Here is a 13,798-nt window from a genome sequence, read left to right on the forward strand (position 1 = left end):
TATTTCCTTTTTGCCAGCAATAATTTTCAGTGAAGTACTGTAAAAATTCAGCATCGTTAGAAATAGTCATAAGAACAATTTTTTTCCCATTTTCTAGAGTATGACAATATGCACACATAATCAAAATCAAGAACTCCACTATTGATCAATCGATTGGGTTTATATACACCTATATGCACATCAATTCCTCCAGCAATGTATAATTAAATTGATCTCTGGCTCACGCACATCCCAGATATTGCATCCATATTTTTTCCTTGTTGACAAAGTGTGAATGTCTCAGCACACCCTTTGTCCTGGCTAACTTGAGGCACATGTCACTGAAGAATGGTGAAGACTGAATTAAATACTTATTTGTTTTTTCTAGGACACATATCCAGATGAACTCCTGTATATCTCATCAGCCTGCGCTACTGGGACGTAGACAACATTCCTTAAGGAGCTGTGAGTTCGTCCGTAGAAAATGTATACCAAAACGCCTATCAGCAGCCATATGCCTACTCTCATCCATGTGCCGCCACTGAACAGGACAATGCAAAATGAATGAATGTTCATCATATGTGATATAGAAAATATAGTAAATTAAAGGCATCTAGCTAGTGGTATGACAAACAAAATTGATAGAATGGGTAAGTCTGAGACGAACCCCAGATTTATCAACAGGTACGTGTTTACGAGGATACACATGACTGGTAGCAGTGGAACGAAAGGGCATGTAAATCCTGCAGAAGAAATGCACTATTTAGTTTAAATATAATGGCAGATTCAAGTGTGCTATTCTCTCTAAAAGAGATGAAACAGTGTTATGTACCTCCAGAGTGGCCAAAAGAATGCCTGCCATCATCTTGGTCGATCAAGCAGAGAAGGCCAAGACCAGCTACAAGCAACACAGCACCAACAATGCAGCCAATACATATAGGAACACTGACATCGACAACAGATAGAGGTTATTCTCCAAACAAGAATGAATCCAGCTATCATCATTACATACTGTTCTGTGCATCAATCATCAATGACACTTACAAAGACAGCCATGTGGAAGAAGCTGCAGATGTGAGAACCAGAACTCCTACACAAACAAATCCTATGCTGAAAGCGGCCACCTTCCGACGCTTCGTCTCGTCCATCTTGCCTGCAGAGTTATCAGAAGTTTTACTCTTGCATAACTGAAGTAAAATAGAGTAGTTACATGAAAAATGGTAAAGCAATATACTTGTATAAAGTTTCTTCTCAATGAGAGGATCCTCCATAGATTCTGCCACTATCACATCCTTTATTTGATATGTTTTGCTTCTCTCATCTCCAAAAGTACTGTTAACCCTTTCCTCATCATATTCTTGGCCCAAACGGAGTGATTCTTGCAGAGATGAAGGAAGAGGAACCTCATCCGGAGGAACATATCTGAGTATTAGGATTGAGACAGCAACTATGGTGAACGCAAGGAGTGTGCCTACACTGACCTGCAACAAACAAGCATTTAATTCTGTAATAACCTTAGAATCTCCGCAATGCTTAAATGCAAGTATGGTCTTACAGAATGCACCTCTCATTGAAAAAGGCCGTCAGTATATCCAAAGGGTAACAGCAAGCTAAGTCCTTACCATTCCTGCCAGCTGGGAAACATCCATGAAAAAAGCCAGAGCTGCTGCACAGACACCAGTGACGACTGTGCTCTTGACAGGTACTTGTGTCCGCTTGTTAACATCAGCGAAGAAAGATGGCAACAACCCATCTCGCGCCATGGCCATTAGTATTCTAGGCTGCATGAAATGGCAACTAAAATCTTTAAAATATAAAAATAAACAACTTAACACAACTCCACATTCTTAATTTCACACAATAATGTGAAAGAAAAGAATGTTTTAACGTGAAAGAAAGAAAAGAGTGTGGGTGAGTATTTGCCTTTGGTGTTTTCTTATTTATTCTTGTTTGAGTTGGTCTGTAGTCATGGGGAGAGCAATCAGGGAAAGCTCTAAGAAAACAAGTACAAGTACTGGTATGGATGCCATATCATCGATCTAGTGCCAAAAGGATTAAATTCAGATCTGGCCAGTTAGAAGATCATGCTTATGTACTGGACAATAACTAACTGCCATTATTAGACTGATTAGTCGTTATGGACCAAAGGGGTGACTGTTTGGCGTTTTCAGATAAAAAGCCAAACGGCATATTTGCAAGCGAAAAGTAATTTGTGAATAAAACGTTTATGTACATGTTCTTAGCGATCTAAAGAAAAGGCTAAAATAAACTACAATGAAAAAAATCCACATCAACTCCAAATTTAAAGTTGAAAATTTAAATTTTGACTTATAAGCATAAGCAAAAGTGAAAAGATGAGGGTGCAAGTTAATTCATATATCAGAATGCAATTGAAAAGTAAAATTAAATTTTCTGCAAGGGTTTTAGATTTAGATTTATCCAGTTAGAAGGCCATGTTGCCAACATACTACAGAATAACTGGCTGCGCTATTAGACAGACAATTCCTTACAAACCAAGGATATAGTATAGAGTTACATCCCTGGTCAACTCTATGTACTCATTGGGAATTATCAGGAGTTCTTTTATTTTGAGCGATGTGTTTTTATACCTGTGGAAGAAGTGATCCCATCAAAGTTGAACAAAGTGCAAGAACAGCACCACTTGTCACAACATACCTAAAATAAAACAGCATGAGACAGACTAAATAAGCATATTAATTGCTTCAAAAAGGATGATGCAAGACCATCATCAATATATAGGGGTAAAAAGGAGAGCCTGTCCTTACATTGCCCACTGCATTCCATGTTTTGCAAAGGCAGATGAAATGGGTGTATCTGTGTCCATAGCGAAATATGGAACCAACCCAACGATAACAACAGAAACCATCATGTACAAAAAACAACAGATAGACAATGCTGCTCCTATTCCCAATGGTAGATCTCTCTGTGGATTCTTTACCTATAACGGTTCAAGAGGGAAAATCAGCATTTCCCAACAGGAAGCATAAAATGATGTTAGTTAGGACCATCCTGACCTCCTCAGCAGTACTAGCAACTGTATCGAAGCCAATGTATGCAAAGAATACTGTTGCTGATCCAGCAAGCATTCCATTTATTCCATACGGAAAATATCTGAAAAAAATATAAGTGTTAAGTGCATTAGTAATCAATCTCAAAAAGACATTTTTAACAAGAGTCTCAAAATACAATGAACTGAATGATTTCTCATTACCCGTCAGTAACCTTATAGCCAACCCATCCTATCTGGAAGCCAATATAGCTACCAGCTACAATAATGAATAGCATCACACAAGCATTTAGAACTGTTATAACCGCTTGTACAGCTGAACTCTGCAAGAAATTCAAATAGAATAATTAGCAACAGTCCTATAATCCTATATTTGGGGATACAAGAATAAGAACTTACTAATTGACCATGTAACAACCTCTTTTATCCCAACACATAGCAGAACAGTTACAATAAACACAAGGGCAGCAGCACAGGGATCAACAATGACATCAAACCATGGAAGCTGATGGCGTGATAAAATCGATGGAAGACTGTCTGGTCCTCCAAAGAACAAGGCCTGAAATACAAATTAAACTTATGAAAATAGGAATATATGAGAGGTACAGGACAAGTATTGATCAAATGCCGCAGAACAAGCTGCATTAAGGAGAAACCACACTTACAATATTGGGGGATATGCCACGGGCAACAGCAGATCCACCGATAGTATATTCTAGCACTAAAGCCCAACCAATCAACCAAGCAATGCTAAAAAGATAAAAATGTGAGTCATGTGAGAATACTGCAGTCATCTGTTCGAAGTATCTAAAGTTCCTAAGCATCCTTTATGACAACAAATTTGACAATATCATATAGTATCAAACGTGTAATATTTCTTCCATGAGGAGTGTGTATTCCATTATGGGGTCAGTAATTTACCCTTCACCAATGCAGATGTATGTATAATGGTAGGCGCTTCCAGCAGATGGACACCGACTCGCAAGCTCGGCGTAACAGAAAGCTGAGAGAGCAGAAGCAATTCCAGCTATCAGAAATGATATTGTCAGTGCTGGACCAGCATGCTCCCTAGCAACTGTTCCAACAAGAACATATACCCCGGCTCCAATGGTTGAACCGACACCTGGTAGAAAATATGAAGTCTCACTAAACATTGATGTATTATGGACAGTCCACAAAATTCATGTATCATGGATAGTCCACATAAACAATTATTTATCTAAAGATAGAATTACAATCATCCACTTAGCATCAACTTATGAACTAGATTAACTGGAAAGAAGCCCATTACAGTGTAATTAATTATTGCCTCGCACGAAAACAAGTGTTTAGTTACTACTATATAGGACTAAAGTTGGAGGATCATTTTCCATTTAAAAATTTATAATTATCAATCAGGTACACCAACACCGAATTAGCGATAAACAACTAACAAGTAGAAGCAAAGCAGCTAGAAACTACACTTGTGCATTCAATCCAATAACGGAAAGAAGACTTCTAAAAAACAGATTGCGCAATGTAAGTAGCTATTCTAACTCCTGAATTTTTTTTTCTCTCCTATCATTATTGCTTCTAAAGAAAAGAAGCAGATCCAAATTTGCCAGATGAATCTTCAAGCTTTAATTAGTTCAACCCACTAACCATTTTAACCTAGAACTACAATTTTTCTGGTTCCGAAGAATTCTGTTTACCCAAACCCACACATTTATGAACAGTTCACAACGAAGGAACTCCGTCGTAATAAAAAAAGAAAGCCCACGCATTTCCCTTATCGGGAAAACAAAAACAAAAAGGATCAGAAATTCGGCCGGCATACCGATCGCGACCAACGTAGGGACGTTAAGCTCCTTGGCGAGCTGGGGCAGCCCCTGCCCCTCGTCGCGGACCCGATTGGAGTCCACCTGCTTCCGCCGCATCAGGCTCGGGAACCCGCCTCCCCATCCCCTCCTCCGGCCAGCCTCGCCGCCTCCCTCCTCCATTGCCGTCACGACTCCCCACCACCCAAGAACCAAAGATTCCGGCTCCACGGTAGATTCGTTCAGAGAACGGATGATGAGCGCATGGAGTTCGTCGAGGTTTTTGGAGTTCGTTCGTCCGGTCACGCGGAGATTGGGCGGCGAGAGGAGGAGGAGGAGGAAGGGAGAAAGCGAGGTGGGGGTTTGGTCGTCGTCGAGGCTGCGAGAGCTCGACGGCTTCCGCCCCACGGTTTCCCCTCTCGTCTTCCTTGTTGGAATCTTCCGCTCTCCTCTCGGCGCGCGTGCGGAGGAGGAGACGGGAGGGCAGCGGAGAATCTTATAGCGATCCACGTGGGCTTTTACTATCGCCCCAGCCCATAGTTACAAAAATAATCACAAGGTAGATTTTTTAAGTTAATATTTTTCTTTTTTTATACATGTAACTAAAATTTAAATTTTTTAATCTTAAATTTATATATGTACTTATAATTTAAAATTTAAACATTTAACCTTAAATTTAGAAAATTTGATGTCTTTTCATCATAGTTATTTTTTAATATTGGCTTTGAGACAGTTAAGAATATATATATATATATATATATATATAATTTTTATTTATATATTTTTCAAATTTAGTCTTTTTTTTAAAAAAAAGGCCAATCACCCCATGGTACGCATGCAACGCATTGCAAATAGCAGAAGCTCTGCGGCCTCTATCATTGAGATTCAGTTGCCTTGTTCAACTGGTCCCCGAGATTCATGTTTGTAGAATAATTTTAGTAACCAAGTGTATATAACGAGGGTAAATAAGGAGTAGCGTTTCTCTTTACACAACCCTCCTGCGTACAAAAACTCAGGATTATATACCAAACAATGAAGTGGGGATGCAAGATTTGAATGAGATTTGTTATTTCAATCCTATCATCACTGTTTCATGTTTGTATGATTTTAGTAACCAAGTATTTAAGAACGAGGGTAATCAGTAATGTTTTATATGCCCTCGCTACGTACGATAGTCAGGATTATACTAGATATTTCTAGACAAGGCTAAAAAGACTTACATTGCGAAACGGAGGGAGTATATACCAAAAAGAATAAAGTGGATACGAGATTTGAGATAATATGTTTTTATCACAATTATATCGGTAGTGTATAAAAGACTTTGTCTCTCCCTCTATTTATAGTCTTAGCCATCATTTTTCGGGGAGGCTAGAGCTACTTTACCGATTTTCATGCTTATGTTTCATAAATAGTTAAATAATATTCTTTTTCACTTAAAAACTCTTTACATTATGGGCATGCTCTCACACGTAGTCTCATACTTATGTAATTTGTAATTTGTACGCCTGTTCTATCCCCATTGTTTTTCTTATACTCGCCCAAAAAAGAAATCTTTAGGTGTCCCATGCGAAGGCAAAAGTGATTCAAATTACTCCCTTCGTATTTTAATAGATAAATCGATTGCGTCATTTTGTTAGGTGAAAGATAAAAGATTGTTTGATTTTGGTGATTATTGTTTCCTAGTATAAACAATGAAATCAAATAGGAAAAAAATTGAAAATCTATTTTACAAATATAAGATGATCATAACTTTTTATAAAAAGCCATTTAGCGGTGTGAGAAGTGTACATAAAACAGAGGAATAATCTAGCCAAAAAGAATGCAATCGATGCCATTAGCTTTTTATTATATGTTTGATCATTCATCTTATTCGAAAATCTTATGCAAATATACGAAAATGTCGTAATACTTAAAATGCACTTAGTAGTAAATTCAATTACCATAAAATAAATTATAGTTACAAAAATTTCTAGAATAATATGAATAGTCAAACATACGTTAAAAATTAATATTGATATCTATTAAAACATGGGTAATATGGTAGGTTGTCGAGTGTGGAGTGGGTCTTTCGTGACAGAAGGACAGCAACACACGCTCTCCACGCGCAAGAATATCATAATTAGATACTATAATATCATCATATCTCGAAACAATAATGTTATATTCCTTCTTCCTTCCACTAGTGTCACATTGACATTACGAGCTCTTCCTTCCACTAGTGTCACATTGACATTACGAGCCAACTAGTACTAGAAGTAACATCACCATGAGTGCCACTAAATAGCAAATCCAGACATAAAAATGATGGAAACTAAATTCTGGATATCAGGGTCGGTTCGTTTTAAAGTATTTTAAAAGCATACACATATATAATCTTTTAGAATGGACGCATCCACTTTAGTGGGCAAAACATAGGGCGAAAAAAAATCTACTTTAATTTTCTCAATCATTTAGTTGATTTGCACAGCATGGACTTACACATGTATTACTACCGTATTCCTGTAATTTAAAAATGGCCAATAATTGGAGGAGTTGGGTGTTGGAGCAAAGGATGGGAAGAGAATCCTGGGAGGAAGAGGCGGGCAAGCAAGACACCAATCTTCCGTGTTGGCTTTTTTCCACGCTCGAGGCCGGGCGAAGAACGGACGGCTAGTTCCTATTTCCTACTGCTGCTAGTAGTAGTATGGTTGGTTGAATTGGAATTCCAAGCGAATCGATGCGTGCGCATCCAATCCATTTGGTGCGTTCCGGTGGTTCCATTCCATCTCCATACCATACGTACCGGCTGGCCTCTGCATCTGGTCTTATTGCCTACTATTCCCTACGTACCGGCTGGCCTCTGCAGCAGTAGGGTTCGTCCACATGCTCGTGCATGAACGCGGGTAGGTGATGAACACGTACGACCCCACGAAATGGGGCACCAACCGGGGAAATCTTTTCTGAGAGTTTGGCGGCAGTACTAGATGCTTTTCCCATTTGAGAAACCGAACACACTAGCCTAGGTTCCCTTTTTTACATTTCCCATTTGAGAGGAGAGAAAAATCGCCTGAGAATCTGAGATGCCTTGGAGGAGAGCAGACGCAAGGAACTGAGGATGAGATAACACTAACGGCATATTTGCAAAAAGTATTTATAAATAAAACTTTTATACGTGGACAAAAAGCCCAAGCCGTCTCTATAGCTTGTTTGCAAATCAAGAAAAAGATAGGAACGTAAAACAATAGGAATAGGAAGAGAATTGTAGCTGCACGATTCTCCCTTCTTATTGTCCTTATCTCATATCGACATCAATGTCAACAAGGAGTGCCAAGCTTTACACCTGCCATGCTCTCCTCTTGGCTATAGGGCGAAGGTATCACTGAAACCCTAATACCTACCCAATGGGAATTACAAGAAAGAGCTTGTTGCAACAGGCTGGATTGAATAGACTGCATTTACACAAGTTCAAGACCTCAGGTAGATCAACACTAGGCAACTAGCTAACTATCGATCCATGTCCGGTTACGAGCTAAGCTAAACCTACATTAGTTAATCTGAGATCGCTAACTAACTACTGTCACCGAGAAGCATGAACCGTGGAAACAATAGTGGGATTAATAAAAATGCTAACCCTACCTCTAAACGTTTTTTTTTTTTTGTCACCTTTTACCGTGCACAGCATCAGCATGCAGAGGTTGGCCTCTTTTGGTTTAAGCCAGCATGCTAAGATTGATACCACCTGAACAGCCCAGCATCAGCCTCCTGTGCAGTTTCTTCGGATGAATTTGAGGAACTCTCGATGATCTCGTCCTCCGATGCGTCATCTTGCTGTTCTACTCGTAGCCGATGAGCATTATCAGCAACCCATTGGGCAAACTCTGGGGTTGCTGTGCACTCCATAAGTGCCTTTCTGGTGGACTTCTGGGTGAAGTAATCCCATTCTTCCTTTGAATATTTCCTTGGTTGGATGTTGTGGAAGGTGGAATAGTGGTCTTCATCTTCATAATTGGGTACAACCCTCTTTGAAAGTGTTGGGGTGACCAGTCCTGCAAAAACCAGTAGCTAGCCATGTCAAAACTCAAATGCTTACAAATACGATACGTCTAAAGATATCCAAGTTGATCGTGCTTGAAAGAGCGCCATTAGTTCATAGAACAAAGACAGAAAAAAAAATAAAACAAAATATCAAATACATTAATATTCTTAAAGTTCGCTATAGTATAAGGGGTACATACAGCCCCCGAAAAATCATTTCCAAGAAGGCATACAACAGTAGCAGTTATGTTACCTCCATTTGCTAAATTGCTCCAGCCATATTGTGTGGCTGAACTGTTTGATGTCGTTCTTCCAGTATTCTTGGATGGGCTTAAGAATTGGATTTGGCGAGGGTTAGGTGATCCTTTAGTATATATTGGCTGAGTAGAAGCCTTTGATTGCTTTTGTTTCCTGCAGCATACTCAGCGTATTGAGAACATCAATTTCAGTGAACATGCACAATAAAGACCAGAAATCGCTTGAAGGGACTTACAGTGGCATTGACTTTGGAGCTTTGTATGCTGTGAACACAGAACAGATCCACCAACTAGCAGCCAGACCGAACAATGCTAGAAGAGGATCAAGCGTGCTCTGCAAAATAAATAACATACCGGACACAAATTTGGTAACTACAGTTCAGAAACAAAAGATGCCTAAGAAATAGTACTTGGTCTTTTAGGGAGTAAAAAGGAACCAGACCTGCATAATAAAGCAGATAGCAACAACACGCATCGCCCACTTCACAAACTGCGCTATCCCAGCATCAACACTACCATCTTTTGAAAGGATGAATTTTCTGACCATCCAATAACCAAAACCAGCCCCAGTCAAGACAATTGCTACCAGCAGGAAAATTGATACCTGTAATCCATTTTTAACACATTACATTAGGTGGCACACATTGTAAACCAATGTATGTAATATAATAGTAGCATCCATTGTTCTTAACAACAAGAAGAGAGGGATCATAAATGTGTTAAGTACTGAAAATAGAAGTTCAATTATATTATGCACAACGGTATCGCATGCATATGTTAAATAAGTAAACAAGCAGGATCACCATGCACTGATAAATAAAGATACATAATTCCATGTGGAGACAATAATTTTAATTTATATATTGTGCCTTTGCACATATAGTAATTTTTTAAGCATGAAAACATCAATAACAAGGAGGAAAAAAAATTCCCCAAGTCCAAAATTGAACACCAACACCTGTAGAGTAGTATTTCAGATTGCATGTCCAAATTTTTTGAAGCAAATTGGACATGGAAATCCGAGTTGGAACCTCAGTGTCCAGATAACACCGAATCTGAACAGTACGACTTGCATAATAGCTGATGCTCCAACTCAAAATTAATTACACTACTATAGCTACCAATCCTAGAAAAGGCATGCATTAAATACTTGTATAAATTGGTTATCATCTCACATTAGTCCCAACACTACCATTTATACCACTAAACAGTGCACTGTTTGAGCACTAGTTATCTTTAAAGATAAATAATCAAATCATATCAGACAATCAGTGGCAAGGCTCAAGTCAATTTACTGCAGAAGAAAATAAGGATGGAGAATAGAACACCAAAATAAACTTGACCAAGAGCTACAGTTCAGCTTAGCCAGGTCAACGGTGAAATAAAAACATCAAGAACCAAAAGCACTTTAGCTTAGCTTTAATACAAGTGCATTATTTCTATCATTTACTTTCAAAATTCACATTTTTCTGAAGTTGTTATCAGCGTCATTACTAAGTAATAACAAATGACCTGTGTCTTATAGAACAAAAAATATAAGCCAACGCAAGCAAATATACTGTGTCATGTAATAAACAGATCTGTTAATTGATATCATTGGCACATGCAAGAGCAATAGCTTACAGGGTTGTGCATCTCTTCACTCAAACCAAAATTTTCCAGAATAGAAGCAACCAATGTGGAGAAATAGTGTACAGCATAGGAGCCAACCCCTACCTGAACATCAGAAAAGTAATGATAAACATGTAACAAGAGTTATTTACAATTTTCTGAAAAGCGCGTGAACACAATTTATACCAGAAAGTTGTGGGCATTGGGAACTTACCACAGATCCATAAATAGTGAGGTAAAATAAACTTTTCCTGCCCATTGGTAGCAATTTCATCCCCTATAAAAAAACTATGTCAGACCATCAATCAATTTGATAGATCACATTCTTCAGAAACAAAATAAAACCCCAGATAAAATTGAGTCCCTGACTGTTCATTATCAACAAAAAAATGTTAGTACTTCCTAACTTCCTACACAGTTTGCAGTTGATTCATGGTGCATTATACTGAAAACTAAGGGGCTGTTTGGATCTAGGGACTTTTTTTTAAGTTCTTGTCACATCGGATGTTTGGACGTTAATTAGGAGTATTAAATATAGACTGATAACAAAACTAATTGTATAAATAAAGGCAATTTCATTAGACAAATTTTTAAGCCTAATTAATCCACGATTAGCAAATATTTACTGTAACAGCACATTCACTAATCATGGACTAATTAGGCTCAATAGATTCGTCTCGCGAAATAGTCCAGAGTATGAGGTGAGTTTTATTAATAGTTATATTTAATACTTCTAATTAGTGTCCAAATATTCGATGTGACAGAGACTACAAAAGAGTCCTTGGAAACAAACAGGGTCAAACTATAAATAAAACTACATTCACTAATTAGAGCAAGTGTTATCTAGGTTTACAGTGGAAAATACTCGCAAATAAACTAATTGGGAGGAGTTCAACAACAAAATGTAGTCAGTTACTCGGTTAACAACTTTATATATTCATGTCTTCCAATATGAGTCTTTATTGAAGAGTAAAGTCTTTATTGAACAGTAAATTGGTGTTCCCTTGCCGAGCACACCTATCAACAATTATTGAAAGAAACATATATATTTATTTGATTGGAAAATACCTGGAAAAGGACAATCAGAACAACAAGAAGGACCCCGAGAGCCATAGAACTGCTATAATAAAAAGGTGCCCATTTGCTAACAATGGGTGATAGGAATAACAGAACAAATCCAATTCCAAGGCAAGCTAAACGCCATTTCTGAAACTCTGCATAAATACACAAAACAAGAACATCCATTATAGGGAAGGAATGGAAAGAGAAGCTCTTGATTGTATGGCAGGCAGAATAAATATTAAGTTCATGAATAATCCACACCTTCCTGAATGGAAAGACTGAACCTAGTAGATGTCTTATCAGCCACTTTAACATCAACATATTTGTTTCCGTATGGAGACTTTACAGCATTCCATACGCCATTTTGCAAATGTTGCCATTCACCTCCCTCACATTGGCACAATCCCATTGAAGCATTCCTGCAAAGGAAAATTACTTCATCTTTTCCTGAATAATAAGGATGTGCATATTTACACTTTGGACAATATGACTTACCCATGAAAGCAAATCTCTATTTTCCAATGGAACTTCTCAGGCATTGATTGGGAAACATTCATTTTGACTCGTATTTGATTTGCATAGCTTCCGATATGTAACTTTGGTATCCCAGATAAGCGGACTCGCTCACAAAATTGTCCTCCCAGGGATGAAGGAACAAAAGTCACCTCTAGATTTTCCAGACTAACGTCTGTGGTAGTGATCAATTAGATTAGAATGTAGAAGATTGTCAAACAATATAACTGAATATAATAATAGGATATAAGAACCACAAAGGCAAACTCAGGTTTAAGATACAAACCTATACACACAAGTACACAGCACACAAATATGTAAATCATAAGGAAAGAATATAGTGTTGAGCTACAAGAAATGTGTAAATAGAAGGGCTATATATGAGAAGAAGCTTCACACCACCATAAGCATACAAATGAACCAGAAAAAAAATGGGTACGGTCTCAAGCTAGTAGGACATGTACCATTCATCTGTACACTACATTCAAACAACAATACTTTTCATGTACCATCCATCTGCACACTACATTCAAACAGCAATACTTTCCGAGCTAGTATTACACTATCTAAAAAATTACACCGAAACCAACAAATATAAGGCCTTGTTTAGATCCCAAAAATTTTTGGCATAAACATCACATCGAATATTTAGATACCTAAATAGAGCATTAAACATAGATGGAACGAAAAACTAATTGCACAGTTATGGAATAAATCGCGAGACGAATCTTTTAAGCCTAATTAAGCCATCATTTGCACATGAAGGTTACTGTAGCACTTATGGGTAATGATGGCTTAATTAGGTTCAAAAGATTCGTCTCGTGATTTATTCCATAATTGTGCAATTAGTTTTTCGTTTTATCGATGTTTAATGCTCTATTTAGGTATCTAAAGATTTCGATGTGATGTTTATGCCAAAAAATTTTGAGGATCTAAACAAGGCCTAAAACATTTTTTGCAACATTTCCAAAATGCATTAGTACTTAAGCAAAAAGAGAGGCGTGCTACTGCAGATTTACTCGCGGCAAAAGAACACAACTTTCCAATTTTCCAATCAGCCGTCCCAAAACCCACTCCAAAACCCTATTCTACCAGTAAGCCACATGAAAACCTAAAGTACCAAGCAGCTACCAGATGCACCTTACAGCAAAAACCCCCAAACCAGCCCGAAGGCCCTAAACCCTAGGATAGAGAGGGGAGGGGGCGCTACAACCGCGTGTCACCAAACTGCAGGCAGGATTATACCTTTGAGGGGCCGCTCCACGGCGGCGGAATCGAAGGCCGGGGTGTCATCGCCGGTGGAGATGATGAGGAGCGCGGCGAGGGAGGCTAGGAGCAGGAGCGGGGGAGCCGTGCGCCGGTACGACGACCGGGAGGCGGCGCTGGCGGTCGATGGTGCACTCCCCGCGGAGGAGCCGATGGTGTCCTCCTCCGACGAGGAGGAGGCTTCGGCGGCGGTGGCCATGGCCATCTAGCGCGGCGGCGATTCGGGCGCTGAAAATTTCAAGCGGCTTCTTATTATTATTATTATTATTATT

At 38.6% G+C, this 13,798-nt stretch overlaps 1 protein-coding gene across 1 annotated transcript; it reads right to left on the reverse strand.

Moving 5' to 3' along the window:
* Positions 1 to 117: 117 nt before the first annotated feature.
* Positions 118 to 13,798, reverse strand: LOC102704603. Its single transcript, XM_006651582.3, has 25 exons — positions 13,506 to 13,798; positions 12,243 to 12,435; positions 12,009 to 12,166; positions 11,754 to 11,899; positions 10,900 to 10,962; positions 10,698 to 10,790; positions 9,517 to 9,678; positions 9,311 to 9,408; positions 9,071 to 9,228; positions 8,507 to 8,828; positions 8,215 to 8,231; positions 4,824 to 5,324; positions 3,929 to 4,130; positions 3,673 to 3,757; positions 3,426 to 3,566; positions 3,212 to 3,330; positions 3,015 to 3,111; positions 2,766 to 2,938; positions 2,589 to 2,655; positions 1,602 to 1,760; positions 1,214 to 1,460; positions 1,024 to 1,132; positions 812 to 924; positions 647 to 722; positions 118 to 520 (listed from the first exon to the last, which is right to left on the reverse strand). The coding sequence occupies exons 1-25, from the start codon at positions 13,729 to 13,731 to the stop codon at positions 364 to 366; spliced, it is 3,882 nt and encodes a 1,293-aa protein (XP_006651645.3). The 5' UTR covers positions 13,732 to 13,798; the 3' UTR covers positions 118 to 363.

Source organism: Oryza brachyantha, chromosome 3, assembly GCF_000231095.2.
Source record: "Oryza brachyantha chromosome 3, ObraRS2, whole genome shotgun sequence".
Lineage (NCBI taxonomy): Eukaryota > Viridiplantae > Streptophyta > Magnoliopsida > Poales > Poaceae > Oryza > Oryza brachyantha.

Excerpts from the sequence above, each read along its gene's own strand:
- LOC102704603 (XM_006651582.3), bottom strand. The coding sequence starts at position 13,731 with ATGGCCATGGCCACCGCCGCCGAAGCCTCCTCCTCGTCGGAGGAGGAC. Across the intron at positions 10,963-11,753 it reads TTCTGATTGTCCTTTTCCAG|GGGATGAAATTGCTACCAAT; the intron begins GTATTTTCCAAT and ends GTTTTTTTATAG. Across the intron at positions 9,229-9,310 it reads GCTCCAAAGTCAATGCCACT|GAAACAAAAGCAATCAAAGG; the intron begins GTAAGTCCCTTC and ends AGTATGCTGCAG.